Raw genomic sequence first — 22,073 nt, 5'->3', positions numbered from 1 at the left:
TCTGTCTACCTGAGCAAGTTTGTACCTTTCAGTTCTGGCTTTTTGGAAGTTTGGATATTTTGTGTTTTTTTGACTTTTTGGAGCCTTTGTGCCTACCTTTGGATTTTGAACTTTTTGTTAAATAAATTCTTATTTTCCTTATCCGGACTGCTTTTGGGTTTTTGCCTCCGGGATCATAACAGCTATATTCTTTCTTAATTGGGTTTATTAAGGTGACATTTATTGTTATTCTGCCAGTGAATTTTAAAGGCTGAAAGTCTATATTTTTTATAGAAACTATTGAGCCTAAAGGTGTGGTTGGCATAATCAATGTGTGTGCATCGTGGTAATTAATATTATAAGATAAGATAAGATAAGATAAGATAAGATAAGATAAGATAAGATAAGATAAGATAAGATAAGATAAGATAAGATAAGATAAGATAAGATAAGATAAGATAAGATATTCCTTTATTGTCCCACATGGGGAAATTTCATTGGTGCAACGCAGGTAGATACAGAGGTAGATACAGAAGAACAGATCACTTATAGGAAGTCTGAAAAACACTTTCAGTAGAAGATCTCCTATAAATAAATAAAAACTCCCATAGACAAATAAATAAATAAATACATAAATACCATTGCATGTGATCCCGACAGTAATTGCACATGAATATGTGTCACGACAGCACATAGATTGCACATGAATTTCACAGTAATTGCACATGAATTGCACATGAATTCCAACAGCAATTGCACATACGACAGAATTGCACATCAGTATTAGGTTAGGTCAGTATTGCGACGGGATAACGTGACGATCTCCGGGTAAGACGACTGTTCTCCGCAGTTTCATTAGTTCCTCCTTTGTGGAAACGCGGTACGGCGCCGGCCGGGGGGCGGGGCCGGAGCCGGGGGACTCAGAGCCAAGACACATCGCAACGACACGACGAAAACACTCAATCCAGTCGAATAAAGTCAAAACAAGTTAATTTAAAGCGATTCCAGTGCGTGTCCCGATCGTTCGTGAAGTTCCTCTTTCATATAAACGTGTATATAAACGTGTACCGACGACACGCCGTACTTTAGCGCGGCCGGAGGGCGCGGGGGGGGGGGGGGGGGGGGGGGGGGGGGCTGGTGGGCGAAAAACGCCCAAATCCAGCCGAAAAAAGTCAAAAACAGTTGAATTAAAAAAACTATTCCAGCGCGTGTCCCTATCGTACAGTAAAATAGAAAAAATATACCAACTATATTTACAAAATATAGGAGATAAAGCACAATAAGTGTGAGAAAGAAGAGAGAGCGTTTACACCGGGCTGCCAGCTGTACCAGCGCCTTATGACGTAATGACGTAATATACGTACATTCCTACAGTTATCACCTCTTTTCACGACTCATTTACACGACAACGTGAGTCCAGTAAACACAGATACAGCCATAATCACTTAACAGTTTTCGTTGAAAGAACAGAGTGGATGTTATTGATGTTGTGTTAGCATTTCACGAGCTAAGCGCTAACTAAAGTGAACAAAAGAAACAAAGCATCAAAATGGACACATTTATAACACTCAAACCTGATCACAACTCTTCACAAATAAGATTTATTTTAATCCCAACTTCAGACGATTGTCCAAAGTGAATATAATCCAGCCTGTGTGCTAACATTAACTGACCAGAATCTTTTCTTCTCCACACTGACACTTTGATCAAAAATAAGTCCTATGTTGTCACTGGTGTGATCTTTGCTGTGGTACATTTTTTTTCTTGAGTTTGTAGCTAAGTTCAGAGTATTTAAGTCCAGCGGCCACGCTCTGGAGCTGCATTCATCTGCTCTACGACATCTCAGACACACAAACTACTGCACAGAGAAATGGAGCTGTGCTACATATTGGGGTTTTAATCTGATTGTAAATTTGATTAATATACTTTAGATGGTAATATTGGCCTCATATTCAATTAGAAAAAGAAAGAATGAAACAAGATGTTCAATAAGTCCAGCTGGTGCGGCAAACCGTGGAGCTGACACCGTGGCATCTGCTAAACCGAACTGGTTCAACTTCTTACACATGTCTACATTTTGTTTTCATAAGGGCAAAAGAAAGCGGCAATATTTTTCATTCAGGAGTGTGTTCTAGAGCCTCAATCTGCTCTGCAGAAGAGCAGGAGCAGGGCTTCCACTGACGCTGGTGCAGGTTTGGAGCAGGGACGTTTAGGGACTGTGGGGGCCCTCATAATAAACTGAGCAATGAGTTGCTAATACTATTACATTGTATTACATTGTATTACATTACTACATACTATTGCACCAGAATACAGAGAATTATATGATTTGTGTTGAAAACCTCTTAAGATTGTGATTCATGCAATATTTACAAAATTCAATGTATAAAAAGCCACATCAAGGTTGTATTACAGACATCAAAGCCCTACATATTTTACACATTTGAAATGGGTTGGGGCATGACTGAGGGCCCCCAAATGCCAGGCAGCGGCCCTGAAACCCACTGATTTTGTCAACGTGTGTATGCAAACCACACTGTGTTTGATCTTTACTTTGTATAAAAATGCAACATAAACTAGACTGTACTTGTGTTTGGAACCAGTAAGTGACATTAGGATGTTTGTGTTTGCATGTTATGAAAAAGAGAATGTTATTTCAAGGAGTGGAAATGTACTGTGTGAGGTGAAGGCACAGTGCAGCGCTTTGTGCTCACAGCTGCCTCTGATGCTGCCTGGGGTCTGCTTGCTTTGGGATTTCTTCCCTTAGTGACTTCATGCCAACACACATTCACACTTGTTTCATCAGTGTTGCATCGTTACTAATGGTGTAAATATAAACTCACTTTTGGGTGAAAATGTTATGCATTTTTTTTTTGCTTTTACAATATATTGGATTATTGTGATATACAGTATTTTCGCTCTTCTTTAGATTTTTTCTTTTTTGTTTAAATTTAAAAATGCCTTATCTGAAATTTCACAGGAACAGACACTAAATCATGATGTGGTAATAATACTACATAGTGTAATTGAGAATCTTAATCCACTTTCTGCACACTAGCATCCAAACACATTGCTCTTCTCTTGAAACGTTGTCCAAGTCTTTGTGTGTCAAATGTTTCACAGCCCAAGTGAGGATCAGTGATATTTACAAGAAAGAGGAGCTGTTGTGTCTTGCCACCGGGCTCCACTGAGTTTCCGGCCGATTTGAAGCCCTCAAGTGTGGCCAGCATAAACAATTGCGGGCATGCCCACTGTGATCCTCGCCCCATTCTCTCTCTGTGCTCGCCGAGGCAGCGGGGGCCCTAATTAGTCCTGCTGGCGTGCTGTTCAAATGAATGGGCGCCGATTTGACAACAGGCTTGGAGCACCAACCTCAGGGGTCTCCGTAAACCACTTTCTTAGACCCCAAATTGGCAGAGAATTAGTCTTTCTCATTTATTTGAGCTTGTAGCCTTTAGCTTTTCGTTTGTTTGCCCATCAGAATTTTATGAGTTTCAAATCCATCACTATAAGGTTTGATGAATTGGTAAATATAAAGGTTGCAAAGATTAATGTTGTACTTTTGTTTATTGCAGCTGGGCACGGAGTGGACAGCTCCCGGCGAGTTCAACAAGTTCAGATCTCAGTCCTCCAAATCTGTGCAGTAAGTACCAGTGTTTTGTTTTTTTTGTTCTTGTGACAAATGACTGAACCATGGAGGTTTTACTCTCTGGAGAGAATGGATTTGGTTATTTTGCAAGGAAACGTCAAAGATTATGGATGGATTTCAATTAGGTTGTATCGTGTAAAAATAAGTCTGTGAAGGAAATAAAAACTCAAGTTGAAGTACGCAATTCAGATAAACATACAACATGCATGTACTGCCTTCTACTATTACTACAACATGCTGAATACAGAACATTATATGATGTATACAATGCTTATTAGCATTAGTGTTGTTCTCTTAGGAGCAGACATCTAGACAGCAGCTAATGAACGCGAGCCAAGACCTGTGTTTATGTGTGCGTGGGATTCATTGAGCCTGGCTTTCCCTGCAGGAATCCAACCTCAAGGCAAAACAGTGAGAGGACTAGGAGTAAGTAGAAAAGGGAATAGTAGAGAAGGGGAAAAGTAGAAAAGTAGAAAAGGGGAAAAGTAGAAAAGGGGAAAAGTAGAAAAGGGGAATAGTAGAAAAGTAGAAAAGGGGAATAGTTGTAGAAGCAACACAGAGTTAAATGATTTATTGCCTGAACAGACAAGGAAAAGAGAATAAGCAGATGTACGTGCTTCGCATATATTAGTAAATGCATTCCTTTTATTGTTAAACTAAAAGCATGTTATTTTCAATTGTATTTTTTATACTTAAAAGCTTGGATGTCTTTCTGTATTGAGCAGATATTTCTTGGCAACCATTACTTCAATAACTTCTTAAATAATAATGTAAGAACATAGGCTGGTCTTCTTGAAAATAATACATTTCACAAACAAAGAGGATATTATTTATTTTAAAGGCGCTAAACGTTTCCTGTTCCTTTTGGCAAACAATATTTGATAATTTCCTATTATTACCTTGACCTGTTTAAATGTGAATTCTTAAAATGCAGTGAGATTAGTTTTAAATGAGCAAAGGATTTATGCAGAAGTGAACAAAACATAATTGCATGGTAAGGTCTATTCTATCTAAGAGTTTATCTTTTTCAGATTTTATCAGTGTATAATAACTGAATCATTATGATAATACACTGTGACAAAAAGCCTCATTATTCATTGTCTCTGGCCTTACATCGCTTGCTCTGGCTGTGGTCTTTTACCCCAAAAAAAACTTAAAACACTTACACAAGAGCACAAGAGCAACATTTTATCAACTAATTGTTCCTGGTCAGATATTCAGTAAATGACTTGAACATTATTCAAATAAAAGGGGAACTCTGGGATCCATTTGCCTTTTCCGCCCTGTAGCCTGAAGATTATTCCTCTCAAACATTTCTAGTTACGCAATTGACCTCATTCAATTCAGCATTCACCATTTATCTTCTTAAACCTCTCATGATCTTTTATCAAAATAGCGGGAAGCAGCAGTCACACATTCAACATTTCTATTCAGATCCATTAATGTGCTAATGCTTCTTTAAATTGTCGCCTCCAAACGGAACAGAAAACAGTTGCAGTGAGTTCAGACGTGGCACCCTTCTTCCATCACAGCCCTCCAACTGCAGTTATATATACGTCTCGGTTCATTGGCGCTGGGTGACCCACTGCAGCCGCGCTGAGTGAGCAGTGACTAATGGCCGCTGCAGGCTTGAATCATATTGTCAGACGATGAAACGTATTGCTGTTGAGAGGTTCACTTAAAGCACTTCAGTTATCAAAGGTCGCTGTACGATGCACTCAGAGTCAGAAAACAAGAGGACACATTCATACACATGTCTCTTTACAGCCCTAGATATAGTATTTACTCTTTACAAAACCAGTGCCCTTCACTTAACGCTCCCTGTGCATTTCTCTGCCTCATGGATGGATGCTCTTTGAGATGTGCTAAACTCATTCACAGCAAATGGTGCCATATTTTTCCCATCAGCTTCTCATTCTATGTTTCATTGACTCGCAGTTTCCTCCCTTCCCTTTTATGGCTCTACCTATAGCGTTCCCAGCCTGGAATCGCCATTACATTTGGGGAAGTGAATTCTAAGCTGTTAAAAGGAATTGGAAAGGTAACGGGATCTGTATTGGAAACCGTTTACATCAATTGCGAGGGGTGTGTGTGTGTGTGTGTGTGTGTGTGTATACGGTGTTTTTTTGGTCACAGTTTGATCCATAACAGTGGAAGCTCTGGCAAATTGAATTGTGGGACGGTTGAACACACTTCTGGGTGTCGTCCATGCCACCTGGATCTAATGACTCGTGCTGTTTATGTGTCTAAGTGACTCTGAAGTCAGAACAAACTTTGGATTTCAACTTGGTGAACCTCACTCTTTCTTTTGAGCGAGAACATTTTCTGGTTGTAAATGTATAGTCTGGTTTGATGAGTATTTCCGATGCAACACTATTTTAACAAAGATGCAGAGGTTACAATCACGTGGGAACCAGTCTGATGTTTGTGTGGCTTCAAACGTTGCTCTGACACACATTTGTAGCCTAAAGGGATAATTGTTTCGATGTGTGACAAGGTAAGCTTTGTACTAAAATGATCTTTCTCTTCTTACATCACGCTAACATTTATTGTCTAAGCTTAGGGTTTAGAAGCATACATTGAGGTTTCATAATTGGAAATGGAACTCTACTTAAGGGCTTGTCTAAACCTGAACACACCCTGTCTAATCAACTACTTAAACTTGATAGCATGTGGTACTAGTCTTATTATAGTATACCACCAGACTGGATGTTCTCATGGATCAGCACTACAACATCAACATACGTGTGCCAGGCTCCATGTGCAGCCGGACGCAGTGTCGTGAGTTCGATTCCCGACTTCGACAATTTACTGCATGTCCTCCCTTCTCTCTCATCCCCCATTTCATTCTCATCTGTCCCGTCCAATAAAGCCCACGGGCCAAAAATCCTTTAAAAAAGAATAAATAATACAATCCAGAAGGTTTTAGTGAAACTTCATCATCAGAGCAGTGTCTCTAAAAACATGTCTATTGCAAGTAAGTATTTGAAATACCTCTTGTTTTCCGAATAGGGTAACTTGTAGAGAAGTGAGAACCTTGTGCAGTACAAGCGTAACTTTTTGCTTTTCACTTAAAGCAACACTCTAAGTCTAGCACCTGTATCCTTCTTTTTCTGCCCAGCTCAGATCTGTGAATTGATTGCTGGCACTCGTGGCTTGGTGCTGTCACAACAGCCTGTTGAGTGACAGTGACGCAGTGAGATAAAAATCCTGGATAACTGTGTCAACATTATCTTTGCTGGGTGATACCTCGAGTGGAGCCTCAGAATGGATTGACAGAGAGCTTGGACTTTTAAAAGTCTCAAAGTCTGAAGTGCTGACTATTTATCCATTCTGACACTATCTTTGATGTCAGGCATTTGTCAAGCTTAGAATAGCACATGATTGACATGATCTTGAAGATTAGAAAGAATGTTGTTAAAAGGTAGTGGTGGTGCTAAACCAGCGGATTCAGGTCAGGACATAAACAGAAAATAAATACAAATTCAATTTAAAGCCTGTCACTGTGAGGGCCTTTACTTTTGAGTGAAGAGATAAGTAGTTTTATTTATTTATTGATTACTTATAAATCTAATGATAAAATTAAAATTGACCTTTGACATTTTGACAGAGGAAGGTTAGGGTAAAGGGCAAACGATGGTCCCTGGGCCATGTGTAGTGCTGTCGCTGGCATTTACAGACCAGATTGCACTTTGCAAATTGCTGCAAATGGCATTTCGGCCCAGTTCTCTCAGACATGTGGGCGATGATGTGCTTTTTCGCTATTTCATTGCTTATACTATTTGCCTTCCAGAGACAGATTATAGTTGTTAAGAGTGAGTTAACTAGGACTCCCCCAGCAACAATAAAGAAAAACCTGGAGAACAGCCAGTTATTTTACAGTGGCATCTCAGTATCTATAATTGAATCACATAAGTACTGCTGGCTATTAGCTGCTGTGGAGGTTCAAGCATTTCAACTGAAAGTATAGCACTTGTGACTATGACATCATCAGAATATGAGTGAGAAGCTTTCACATCAAACAGTCTTGGTCCTGTATATGTATGTGCTAAGTGTGGATCCCAACGATGACAACCCGCCATACTTAATTTGAGTAGATCTTTTGCCTAATACTGATAAAGTCTTTACAATATTTTGCGTCGCTTTAGTAAATAGAAATCCCTAATTCAATACTCGCCTCACTCTTCTCGGGGTAACTGAATAAAGGCCTCTACACCATCTGATTCTGTGACTGACGCTGGCCTGCTGAGACTGTCATTTATGTCTCTAATGTGTGTGGCTCATGTTTAATGGGAGTGTCTGAGGTCTTCTAACACCGGTCCAACCCTGTCAAAAAATGGTAGACATTTGATTGGCAGAAGGCACAAGTAACTGTGACGCGACCCGGCTTCTTGGCAGAACGTATGTGGACGAAGGAGACAGAAGGTTATCCACTTTGAGGAATGATTGGAATTACATGCCACCTCCCGGGTACCCATATATTATGTATTTGACAGGTTACAAGCCGTGATGTATTCAATATCATCATATTAATAACATAGTATGTAGAAACCTCATGTTGAGAATCTGTGGGGTTGCTATGACCCCTATTAGCTCCACACTATGTGACATAGCTCACAATTTCATTTTTAATTTTATGCAAGAAAAAAGATAAAAAATACATTAATCAGGTCTGGCTCAGTTAAAAACGCCCAGTTCCAGCTCTGCAGCAAGGACAGTGGAATAGAAGATAGAAATAGAAATGAGGATTGCTGCGTGGGCACTTAAATGTCCAAAAACAGTCAAATTATAAGAGGTGCTCAATTGGAGGGGAGATTCATGCACAAAAAAACAGTTGTCTATTCAGGTATAAATTGTAGCAAAAAATATATAAACATATTATGTTGAGTGTTCGCAAAGACAAGAAAAACCAAGGCACAATTACAAAAGAATATAAAAAGCTTTTATTGTAGCTCAAATACGCGTATTCAGCTCTGTGGGAGCCTCTTTTTATAGAGAGGGGCCGGCGGCTCCACCTCTTAAGTTTAACAATATGAAAAAACATAGTAAACAAAATGTTTACAACACAATCTAAGTATGTTTAAGTGTACTAACTTGACAATAATACAATCATGAAAAATACAAAAATACAATGTAATGCAGTGGCTCAAATGGGCGTCCCCTACAGACAAGCTGGACATCCTCTCACACAGTTAAACGAGTTTGTTCATCAGGGCTATAAAAAAGGAGAGAAGTCAGTGTCATCATTCAGTAGCAGTAGTAGTAGGAAATTCAGTAGCTTTTAAGTTCACAATCCAAAATGTTTCGCATTGGCGTAAGAGAGAGAGCCGATCCCCTCCTCGCACTGGTTTGGGAACAGATTCAGTTATCATGACTTTATGTGTGTTGATGTTTGTGTGACCAGCAAATTGGAAGTAGAAGGCCATGGGGTACTGGGGGTCACTTTTCCCTTTGTGTTCTTAAAGTCTGTTTTCTACTCAATACAACACCAGATGCAAGGAAATCACAAACATCATAAAAAAAGAACTGGAATATGATACAAAGTGATACTCACCTTAAGGATGTATTCCTGTTTTTTCTTGCCTTTGGGAATACTCAACATACAGTATTATGTTTACATATTTTTCGCTACAATTTATACCAGAATAGACAACAGTTTTTTAGTGCAGAGAAACGACATTATTCACAACAAGCAGCAGGCAACCACAGTGTAGCTTTCAGCCAAGAAGCATTTGTGTAGAAAGACCTCTGTCCAAAGGTGTTTCTAAAGGCAGCGCTGGGAGCTGCCCCTGCAAACGATTCAGTGTGTTTACTGATGGTATTCAGTCAGTTTTCAAATGTCACTGCATTACATTATTGCAGCTCTGTGCAGTGGTGGAGCCAGCCAGGAAGAGTACAATGAATCCTTAAAGACCTGTTGTAAAGTCTGCACAGGCTCCAGCTCATCATTGGTGGTGAGTGGCCAGACGGGCAGACAGTAGGAGATGAAGAGTACTACAGGTACACAGGTGTTGGACACAAAGTACACATTATTTTGTTAAAGATAAAAAAATGTTTGCTGTAGGCATTTGGCCAGATTTTGAGTGTACTCTTTAGTTTAGATGTAAGTCCAGGGTTTAAAAAATGTGGTTTCTTACCAGATAAAGTGATTGGATCCTTTGGGTGTTGGCTGATTCCGGAGTGGGTGAAAATATGTACCGTACATTATTTATGAGGTATTTAGATAGATACATACATACAGTAGATAGACACAGTAGATATATCAATATAGTACTTAGAGGGATAGATACAGTAGATAGATCGATGTAGTACTTAGAAGGATAGATACAGTAGATAGATCGATGTAGTACTTGGAAGGATAGATACAGTAGATAGATCGATATAGTACTTAGAAGGATAGATACAGTAGATAGATCGATATAGTACTTAGAAGGATAGATACAGTAGATAGATCGATATAGTACTTAGAAGGATAGATACAGTAGATAGATCGATATAGTACTTAGATGGATAGATACAGTAGATAGATCGATATAGTACTTAGAAGGATAAATACAGTAGATAGATCTATATAGTACTTAGATGGATACAGTAGATGGATTGATAGATTCATAGATAGATACATACAGTACTTGGAGGGACAGATAGAGTAGATTGATAGATTCATAGATAGATACATACAGTACTTGGAGGGACAGATAGAGTAGATTGATAGATTCATAGATAGATACATACAGTACTTGGAGGGACGGATAGAGTAGATTGATAGATTCATAGATAGATAGCTCCTTCATTGATCCTGTTAGAAGTCTAGCTGCAGCAACACTTCCACTCCGCTCAGATGTTTCATGCCTAAAACATTACGTTATACAATGAATTTTAATTCATCGTTGAGCAAATCTAGATTTAAACTGCACCACTGATCTGTTGTATTTTGGCCCAGTCTACGGTCACAGCGCAGGAAAACAATGATCATCTTTATTATGCTGTAAAAACGATAATGAGAGTCAATCGCACCCAAGGGAACCAACAAAAGAGACTTGCAATTTGGAAACAAAATCGTACCCTTCTACGTGGAGCTTTTTACAACCAGGGAAAAGGATGTCGAAAATAAGGACGAGGGAGCAAGGGGACACATTCAAGGCGAGCACGCAGACGGGAGGGGGATTTATGAAGGCTGCGGGGAAGAGCGCCGTGATGGATCTCTGATGGATTAGAAAAAAGCGTGAGCGATGGGGTGAAGAGGGGAGAGTCGCAATGGGGAGGAGAGTGAGGTTTGTGTCTCCTTGGGGCAGCTGCAAACACTGGTGTCATTAATGCGCCTGAGAAGAGAGCACTCACCATGGAGAGCTGCCTTTTCATATCAAGACTACCTGTGGGTATTAGACACAGGCAGAAGAGAAACATTCAGCGAACATTAATGAGAAATTGAGAAGAGATACTTGTACCGCTGAAGAAGGAAATGGCTGTGGCCAGATTAGACACAGTGATGAATATGAGAGGAAGCTGGGCGTAGTTGGATTGTGCTCAAATTTCACAAAAGGGAGATTAATTTATTACAGTGATGCAGAACACGGTGAAATTTAAAGTGTGAACAGTATGCCAATTTTATATTTGGCGCATTGCAGAAGTTTCTAAAAGTGATGCGGGTTACACTCATATGGGCTGATTTGTGGCAACTAGGGATGTCAAGGTTATTTGGGTAATCCATAATCGTGATTGTTCAGGTCTGAATTTAATAGTACAAGCTAATAAATGTGACAATTTTAGAAGAAAACATTTTTTTTCAGTTCAATCTATTCAAAATGTAAAAAGCTGTTACTATATCTGGCTGTTTGTGTTAACTCTGATACCATTATAAGTGTGTATTAACTTTATCATTCAGAAAGATCAGTGAGGAATTGTAATCTGATTTTTCTCTCATTCAGAATGAGAGAAAAGCAGGTATTTTACTGTTGTTTAGTCTTGTTTGGTGCCAACAATCATGAATAATTAATGAATGGGGAAGTTTCTTCTCACAATAATCATAACACTAAAATTTGATATTGTGACACTAGCGGGAACACGTAATTTAATCTCTGCAGTTGTTTCCATTTATTTGATAAGCTGCAATGACCATTCAAATATCAACGGTGCACTTCTGAATTATGTAAAAATCATAATCATTATTGAAATCACAGCATTTGCCTGTAGAGAAAGTACAGACCAGGTTGTGCAGAATAAAACAAGTGCACTTATAATTCTGAACATAACCCAGTAGTATTTTTCACTGCAACATGTTTGTCTTTGAATCGAGCAATAATTGTACAATCGATTTACACGATTTACAATCAGCCCTGCAGTGTAACTTTTCCGATGGGATCCCTCCACCTGCTTGTGTCCATAGAGAACTCGCTTTCCTTCCTACAATCTATTCCTTTTTCTCCTAGTGGGAGTAAAAATACTTCCATGTGCCGAATAAATATTTTACAGTCCACATCTGTGCGACTTTGAGCTCTGAGTGAGTCCTATCTAGTGTTATCCAGCCTGGTCGAGATCCTTTTGTCTGCCTCTATGAAGGGAAACGGGGAACAAAGACGCCAATTAGTCAGGCAATTAGACTTTTGTTTTTGGCTCTCTACTCGTCGTCTGCGTCTCATTCTAATAGCGTTTCACTCCCCTTCCATCTCTCATTTGCCCCTCAATGTGCTTTTTATGGCTTTGCTTCCTCAGGCATACCGCAAAATTCACCCTAATGTATTTTTCCTGTTCGTTATTCCCTCACTGTTTGTGCTTCTCATCTGCCATCCCGCCTCTTCACACACCTCCATCGTCTTTCATTCCTCCTTTTCTTCAGACCACAGCCTGTCTCGTCATCCATCAGTGTGTTGTGGCCAGGCTGTGCACGCCTACGCACATTCTCTGTGACAGAAGTGGGTCTCTTTGCGCGTCCAGTTGGTGCAGTTAAACACAAATCGTTGCAGAGAATAGACTTTTTCCACCTTCTGAAGGCCTTTTCATGACAACCGTATTATTCTCATTTCTTAGACTCATCATCTTATCTTTATTTAGCCCAGTAATGATTAATGCAGCTCATATCCCCAGCGATTAAGTCTTTTCAAATGTGGCACAAAGAAAACCATGCTCGATATGGAACTGCAAACATCCCACAGGACCCTGAATTAAAACGATTGAATAAATGCGGCAATAGGCATATTACAAATGTAAGAAAATGGGTCTGCTATAGTGAAAATCTATTGAATCATTATTGATCCCCAAAAAAATGATTATAGAGATATGTCCACTGACTATTATAACATATTTTAAATCTATTTTGCATAATATCCATCCATCCATCCATCCATTTTCTACCGCTTGTTCCCTTTCGGGGTCGCGGGTGCCTATTCCAGTGACTTCAGGCCTTAGGCGGGGTACGTCCCCTTTAATACTTTTTATGTGTTTTTTTGTCAAATCATTTGACATAATGCACCATTGTCATCTAAACAAATAAAAGAAACATGGAAGCACTTCACCTGCCAGTGCATCCAATTGCAAATCAAAAAAATGGTACCAAACAAATTACAAAAACAACCCCAAACTTGCTGAAAAAGTTTTCCATCTTCCCAGCAGTGTTTATTTATCAGTCGCTGTGGCATATCATTCCTTTGTTTTCTCTGCTTCTGCCGATAGCGCTCCACTATCTCCAGCATCCGCGTGATTTCTTTTTTATGGCTTTGTATGCATTGTCTTATCTTCCATCTTGCATCAGGTAAACAGCGTTAGGAATCTGCCGAGCTGCCAATCTCGCCTGCTTCTCTGGCGGTTGAAGTTGGTGCTGCTGGATGACTGGCGGTTGTGTTTCTCTAATGCCTCACAAACTTGACAGGAGGGGGGAAGAATGAGGAGAGCAATCCCCCGGCACATGCAGTAAACATGATTGACTGACAGAGCATGGTTTTATCGAGGGATAATATTGAAGGGTGGCACATGATCTCTGGTCATGCGCAAGGCTATTTTAGAAAGCAGCGTGCATTCAGACTTGCCACTCATTTTCTAAATTAAATTAATTGGGGATGAAATATAATTAAGAATTCTCTCATACAGGGAGATGCAGTAATAGTTTATTAAGGCCTTGAGGTTTGAGTTGGAGATCTGTCGTGTTTTATTTTTGTCTTTTACACTGACACTGGCTTGTGTTTGGAAGTAAATACAGAATGTATTCATTTTTCTTTGGTGGTATTCAGAATACAGCTAATTTGCTGTAGCTTGTGGTTTGTGCCTGTGCAATTTTTCCTTCTCAAATTAGTGAGAAAAAAAAATCCCGTGTCACATTTTTACACCATATTATCATTAGGGGTGCACCGATATATCTGCCAAGTATGGGTATCGGCCAATAGTCACGTCATTGAGTAATATTGGTTTCAGCCAAAAGCCCCGATATCAGTGTGTGATGTTACGCCTTGGTAATGAAAGAGTTAACTCTGCCTCTCTTCAGAAACAGGAAGAAAACAACAGCTTCATGGACAAAGGCTGCTTTATTCTAACAGAACAGACTGTAAACTTTAATCCAGAGCCAAAAGACCCAGAAATGACAAAGGACTTTTAAAAGCTTTAGAAAAGCTTTAGACAAAACTTCTCATTAAATATAAGCGCAACGAATTCACTCGCGACCGGCAATAAATGCAATGTTTATTATTATTTGACTACTTTTACTCCTAAACGATCAGTTTAGACATGTCAACTCCAGATAACTTTAGTGTGAGAGGTTTAAAGAAGTGTGTGATCAGACACAGAGAGGAGGAGACTGTCACTGCTGCTGAGGCGGAGCAACAGGTCGATGACACGTGGAAGTTAGAAATTCACAGAATGGAAAAGTATTCAATAAAGAATATTCATATTATAGTCAATTGCCTACCTATATCTAAACAAAGTGCTGCATATGCCATATCATACCTTTTTTCCATTGCTTTCCCCAAAGAAGGGTATTATGTGTTCTAACACATTTTAGAATAGATTTGATCCTTTTAGAATATATTTTCTTAAATAACTAGTATATTTCTTTGATAAAAAAAATAAAAATACAAGTGCTTAAAATAACCATAACAGCATATAGAAAATAATATGAGTTATCGGCCAAAGCTTTTCCTTTGACATCGGTACCGCTAATTATAATGCAGCTCAACATGAATGTATAGTAATTATTCAGAACACAGTACTTTTACTGGGCCAAGAAAACAAATAAGTTACAAAACACATTTGAATTGTGAAGTATTCTGTAACTAAAAACATTTTGAAAGTAATCTCCCCAACACTGGTTTCTGATGACATCATAGTACCATAGGCTAATGAAAAAAAATACATAATTACGAGGCAGCAAATATAAATATAATTAAAATGCAATTGTTTAGGTTGTAATATCAAGATAAAGAGTCAGCGAGATAGAAATGGATTAGGTTTTTGTGAATTGACCTTTAGTTATTTCTCATGAGAAAACAATCTAATAATAAAAAAAGACTTGGCTCTTCTTCTTCATGACATTTTAAAATCTGAAAACCACTAATGATCTCGAATGCTGTTCAGGATGTTTTTTAATGTGGTCGAGACAGGGAAGTGTATGACCAGTATTGCAGTTGTGATTAGATTTGTGATTTAAGTATAGGATTCATTATTGTCTACGTCTCATCTACTGTCCCACATTCACTCTCATTCATTTAGCAGCAGACATGGGCACTGGGGGTGAGGTGGGGCACGTGTCTTGACCCACGACACAACCTCTGCACCGTGGCACCTCCCCCATCCATGTACTAACCAGACCATGCCATTTAGAAAGTATATTGTCTGTGTTTTTTATATATTATGGTCGTCATTGAAGAAGAAAATGTACTGGCAAATTACAGGCTAATGCTAAATGTAATGGGGTGAGTCAGTATTTCCATAATAACAGATATGAAATTAGTCCTGCATTAACATGAACAGTCATATTATTGTCCATCATCCATCATTGACACCTTACTACATTCAACTCTTTATGTATGTGTATATGTGGTTTTTTTATACATAGTTTTATTATGGTCCTCATTGAAGAAGAAAATGTACTGGCCAATTACAGGCTAATGCTAAAATTGTAATGGGGTGAGTCAGTATTTCCATAACAACAGCTATGAAATTACTCCTGCATTAACATGAACAGTCATATTGTCCATCATCCATCATAGACACCTTACTACGTTCTGCTCTTTATGTTTTTGTGACGGCCTCGAACAACAGAAGCGGTCAAATCAAACTGTACCGACCGCAGTGTATTTCAAACAAGACGTGTTTTTATTAGTCAGTTCTTCTACAATCAATTTTGCGCTGATATGTTTATCCTCCCTCCCAGGACATGTTTTTTTTTTTTTTTTCAAGAACCAATGTCACTTGTGGGTCATTACTTGCGGACTGTCAGTGCCTCACACACGGGCCATTTGGGCAGCTGCATTCAGATGTGTTTCCTATTCATGAGGGAGTGACCTTAGTGCACTGTCTCTGCTCCCTGCACCTGCAATGATTTATGGGACATGGGACGAGGCGGCCTCATGACGGCTTCTCATCCAGCCGACACGTGACCACTGCCCTTTCCTCTCAATCATAACACAAATGGAATGAAAAAGTTTATGAACTCTGGTTGTCTGGGTAAGCAATATAAAGTTTGTTGACAAAGACAAAAAAGGCTTAGTAATCTTTGATATTTCTAATACTTTGTGATTCATGGTTAAATTTTGCATTATGATGCTTTAATCAAAGATAAAAGCAGCGATTTTTTTCTGAAGAAAACTGAAGCATATTGCCTTGTCAAATATGAAATGGTCCCCATATAATACCATAAAAGTGAATATAAAGTATGCTGCAGTGATACATGGGAATCATATCAGGCCAACTTGATTAAAAATGTTCTGGAGATAATTTTTTAATAGACTGTTGCATATATGTTAATCCCACAGAACTCAATTATTTACTTCACCGTGCATTAATCAGGCTGAAGATGGAGTCTACTGGTAAAGAAACTTAAACAACAAACACATCAGTTTAATGCCAGTCTGTGGGACAATGCAGGCAAAGCAATAACAACAGGAAAAGTTACATAGTGCACCTTTAACAATGCATCTTTGCTATAAAGATACGAAATCTACCTCTGTATCTACCTGCGTTGCACCAATGAAATTTCCCCATGTGGGACAATAAAGGAATATCTTATCTTATCTTATCTTAAACTTACTTAATGTTCCTTACAAACAGAATACCTTTACTTTTTGTAGATAAATTACTCATGATTCACTCATTCTGCACACAGGATTTTGGAAACATGGACAGTAACTTCCTTATTAAATATGTGCGGGATTTTGAGTTTTAAATTGAGTTCGCTCACAACCATGTGCTTCCTATCACCCGGCATCTGTTCATGTATGATTTTTATGTCAGCACGGACTTAATGGCGCGTGAAGACGAGCTTTGTTGTTCCGTCTCTCACTGAGCAGCAGATGCCCGCTCTATTGTCCACATTAAACAACACTCTATTACTCACTGTAAACGTGGAGGGCATTGATCAGCGGCACAAACCAGTTCTAACATTTCCTTCCTCAGAAATGCTTAGCGTAAAATGTTGACTTATGTGACGAATCGATTTCCTCACCGCATCAGAAGGAGTATTTTATTCATCACCTCAGGCATAATACAATATCTGGGACGGCTGCCTGCTCGCTGCCATCTTCCCTCTAACGCCAAATTACGTCAGGGCGTGATTAACCTTACAGTTTGCCACTTGATGTACGCTTTCATCGAAGCTCAAGTTGTTTTCCTGGTTACATTGGGGTTTGTTAAGAATCTTGCCTGCAGCTATTGTTGTCTAATAAATAGTTTTATAGGCTGCAAATATGTAATCAAATGTTTCTTCTTCTTCTCTCCCTCTTTTCCTCTCCCGCCAGCCTGATTTCTTCGAGACGGTACTTCTTTGAAATCCTCCACAAGCAAGATGACAAGGGATCGGATCATGTTGAAGTTGGGGTAGGTGCTTCTGATTCTGTTAAAGAAAGATCAAAGAGAGCTGCATCGTCATAACAATTCTGTAAAAAAAAAAATCAACTTCCTCCTTCAGTTTCTACATCACCGTTTCGTTTGTGTTTGTCATCAGTCAACATTTGCCTGTTATACATTTAACTAAGGATGCACCGATATGGAGATTTTAGAGCGATACTGATACAGATGTTCTTGGGAAAAGCTCGGGCCGATAACCAATATTAGATCATGTTTTCTATAAGTTATTCTAAATACTTGCATTTTTTAATTTTAGATACTTAAATATAACTGTAAACACATTCCATTTTATAAGTTTGTTCTAAAATTAGGATCAAATCTATTTTAAAATGTATAGAACCAGTGGGAACACATCGCTGTCGTGCGGTCGGGGCAATCAAAGCCAGCAGTGATCGACCAATACAATTTAGAATGACAACTATATTGAAATTATTCAGAAATATATCCAAATAAGCCTGTTTTCACCTCACTTCTGCTGCTGAAGCTTGGCTGGAAGTCAAGATGTCTTTTAGCGGCCACTACACACTAAAGGCCACTGAGCCGCACTGCACAGTAAACTTGGTTCTTCTCCTGCCTCCTTTTCATTCTCGGACCATGTTCAGAGGTCCGTTCATGTTCTGCTCCTTAACGTGAGCGGACAGCAGTGGTTTTTAGTGGTCTGTGCATGCGCTCGGAGGACAACACAGCCTCTACAATATGTGTCCAGTGCAGTAGGATAGACATTCGGCCATCATGTCTCTCGGGGGTTCGAAACACTCGCCCTGGCATGTTTCTTTTCTTCTATTTTTTTCACTTTTGCGTGCAAATGTTGATGAACACCCCAAGTCTGCTGTCCATCCAAAAAAGTCACAGCACTCTACTTGAATACATAATAACCTACATTTGGAATATGTTTATATAGGTAGGCTTTAATGTGATTATTCTTTATTGGTAATTATTCAGTCTTTTCCATTCTTCCTTTTTTATTTAGATTATTTATCAGACTAAAAGGCTCCGGACCTCTCCAGTCCGTTTGTCATCATTGTGTTGCTTGGTTAGTCTTTCTGATCACACAGTATTCGCTCCGCTCTTCTTCTTAAAACCACTCACACTAAAGTTATTTGAAGTAAACATGTCTCAACTGAGAAAAGTCTAATTATGTAAAAAAAATACATTAAAAACATTGTATTTATTGTGAGTCGCAAGTGAATTAGTGTGTGTGATTTAGTTGCGCACATATTTAATTATCTAGGGATTTTAAAAGTCTGTAACTGCCATTCTTGGATAATTTTCTCAAAATGAAGCGATTATAGTTATAGAATAAAGTAGCAAAAAGCCTCCGTTCACTGAGCTGTTGTTTTCTTCCTGTTTCATTACCGGAGCATAACTTGTATCGATGCTTTTGGCTGATATTGATTACTCAATGATGTAAATATCGGCTGATACAGATATTGTGCTGATATATCGGTGCATCTCTACATTTAACCTACGTATCCATCTCTGGAGTCAAACAGATAACGCCACCACGCCAAGTCACGGGTCAAATCATACAAATAATGCCTGGCTTTTCAGCTGTAAAACACCTGCTAAATGCAACATAGTTAAAAGCGCTGTAAGTGATTTTTATTGCCATAAAAGATAAGATTATAATATTAATAAAATAATAGTTAATTTTTATCTCTGCAGCTGTCGACATGTCTTGGTCACTTACCTAATGCCTGAGCATCCTGAATGTTCACCGCGATAAGTTGATAAGCTCTTTTCACAACTCTCTGAGGCCAGAGTTGTCGTCATGGTAATGCTAACAACAACAAGCAGACAAGCAGTGCACTTCCCACAACATGGAAAACAGTTGGGTACAGCTCATTTAAGTTTAATGCCGCATGCATTTACACACATTTGCATCTCTCCTGTTAAGGTTAAAGTATTTTGTGCAGTGTCCCTGTCTCAATAAATAAACAAAAACATCTATGAACGGAAACAAAATGACATAGTGCACGTTTAATATGTGATTTTCTCTTTTTACTTTTCTCACATCACATTTCATGTTAAGGTCCCACATAGCAGACTCAAAGCCGAGCCGGACGATGAAGAGAGCTCATTGGAGCGTGCGTGCGATGATTCTTTTAACAAGCCCCAGGTTATCTCCATCACTGTGACCATCAGCCAGGCAGAGCGGCTAATGCTAAGACTTTTTGTTCTCCTTTTCTCAAAGCTTAATTGTCCATTCTGCGGCCCCGAGGGTAACGTTTATATTCCGTGTGCTTGAGGACCCCTGGCTATTATCGTCCTCATGCATTTCTTTATTACTCTTTGCACCGATCCAAGTCTTAATCTGCTCAACTGTCCTGTCATAGTTGTTGTTTCGTTTGTTGTTTCATTCCTATATAAGCCATTAATCATTTCACAGCTTTTTAACCTTGGTTACACTTCCTCATCTCTCTAGGCCTTTACCCTCCAGGCTTTTTCTTTCTCAACTCTGATTGGTTGGCTGTGGTTGTCATGGTTTTGTAATGAGTAAATTGGTCTGGTGGGAGACGGTGTATGCCACTTCCTCTGGTTTGTTAGGTCAGTTTGGTATGACATTGTAAAAAGGATTACTGTGTACCAAACAAAATCTAATGAATTACATGGGTCATACCATAAGTGACTTTTCTTAGTAGTAGAAATCCAAGAAATTAGAGATGATTTTTTGTTTGTTTTGTTCATAAGAGTTCTATTAAAGGTGGAATGGACGATTTTTTTCAGCAAATTTTTTATCATATTTTCTCGTGGCGTGGATAAATCATTAGTCCTGCCACGTATCAATCATAAAACGCACCTATCGCTCACCTGCAGCCGCGTCAGGCCCGTCCCCACATTTCCGCGTGCCTAAGCGCATGGATCTATCATAATATAGTTCCCTCAGTGTACGGGGCAAAATGAAGACGGAGAAAGACAGTTCGAGCTGACGAAGAAGTGGACAGAAATCTACGAGAGATGTGATGCGCTCTGTTGCACTAATAAACAAACGCATGTGTGTGTTGTATCAGTCCGCACGGGGGAGTGCGCATTCGCACTTCCGCCTGCGTTCTCAGATCACCGAAAAATCGTCCATACCGCCTTTAAGAGTGTGTTTTGAAACTTCTTATAATCTGTCCTTTCCTCCTGTTCTACTGCGTTGTAACAACGAAATTTCCCCTTGTGTGGATATTAAAGGTTTATCTTATCTTATCTTATCTTATCGTATTGTTGGTTCACAATCATATTCAGCATGGATTAATGTAAGCATTAGGTTGGGTACACGTTTAGTTTAAAGGGGACATATGCACTGAGCTTTTATTCTTGTAATAACAGTGTTTTAGCTTATTCAAAACTTTATTTTCATTGATCCATGTGTGTTATCCTGTATTATCCTGAAATTGAGGCTTGAAAGCTTAGAAAATTCCTATTTCTCTGTACTTTTTTTTTTTTTTTTTAAATTCAAACTCAGATTGATACATAGGGTTCTAAAATGTTACACAGCCACTTAACACAATTAAAAACATGTAAATAACAATTGCTTTTTACAGTGTAATGCCCCATGAATTAGTTCTGCATCTTTGAACAGGAAGTCAATGGACCTGTTTGTATTAGTGAGGCCTATTAGATCCTTATTGTGGTTTCAAACTAACTAAATATACATTGACGGTCTACATAGTTACTATGTTATAGTTTGATATTAATGATAATGTCTCCTTAAAAAAGGGCAGGTCCAAATTCTATGGTAGAATTTGCCTATTTATACACTGCCTGTCAAAAAAAAGTGCTGTAATCGAAGCTCAAGAGGTTCCTCTGAAATATTAGAGCATGTGACCCTTTTTTTTTCTGTGGTTCTGTTTATTGACAGGCAGTTTATATTGCAGTGGATTGCAGTCATTATATTCTATAGTCCAAACAGCTACAATACAAAAATGCTTTTCCGTAGCCTGCATCTTCAGGCTGAAAATCCACACGAACAGCTATTCACATAGGAACAAATGTATTCTGTTATTAATATAGGATATTTGGATGTATAAATAGTCATTCTGTCATGGTGTGTCTTCACGCTGGTTCCTGTGACAACCTAACCAGAACCGACCAACTGTCTTTTCAATTCACCACAAAGCTTTTTCTGCTGTGTATTCTTCTAATAAACTCTGGCTGTTTCTTCGGACAAACAAAAGGATCTGACAGGAAATAGGAGAATTACAAACACAGCGAGGTTTTCAAATTGAAGGCATTTTGGTGACATTCTGAAGAAAAGTACATTGTACAATTACCGGCCTATTTCCATTGTGTTGTATTCACGCATTCTTTCCAGGGCACAAGTACCGTGTACCTGTCTGAAGTTGAAGGAGTGTGTGTGAGAATGCTGTGAGAAGAATAGTCAAGTTTCCCAAAAATACACGAGCACCGC

At 38.9% G+C, this 22,073-nt stretch overlaps 1 protein-coding gene across 1 annotated transcript in view; it reads left to right on the top strand.

The window, feature by feature from the left end:
* The window catches only part of b4galnt4a (beta-1,4-N-acetyl-galactosaminyl transferase 4a), a 149,388-nt gene that overhangs the window by 86,909 nt on the left and 40,406 nt on the right, over positions 1-22,073 (top strand). The window contains exons 7-8 of the mRNA XM_072436028.1: positions 3,555-3,622; positions 17,569-17,647. Of these exons, the coding sequence (XP_072292129.1) occupies positions 3,555-3,622; positions 17,569-17,647 (147 nt within the window). The remainder of the gene's footprint in view (positions 1-3,554; positions 3,623-17,568; positions 17,648-22,073) is intronic.

This window comes from Eucyclogobius newberryi, unplaced genomic scaffold (assembly GCF_026437365.1).
Source record: "Eucyclogobius newberryi isolate DKJ021-1_F unplaced genomic scaffold, fEucNew1.0.hap1 SCAF_7, whole genome shotgun sequence".
Classification (NCBI taxonomy): domain Eukaryota; kingdom Metazoa; phylum Chordata; class Actinopteri; order Gobiiformes; family Gobiidae; genus Eucyclogobius; species Eucyclogobius newberryi.
The sequence above is the reverse complement of the archived record's forward strand: the minus strand, read 5'-3'. Positions and strand labels throughout refer to the sequence as shown.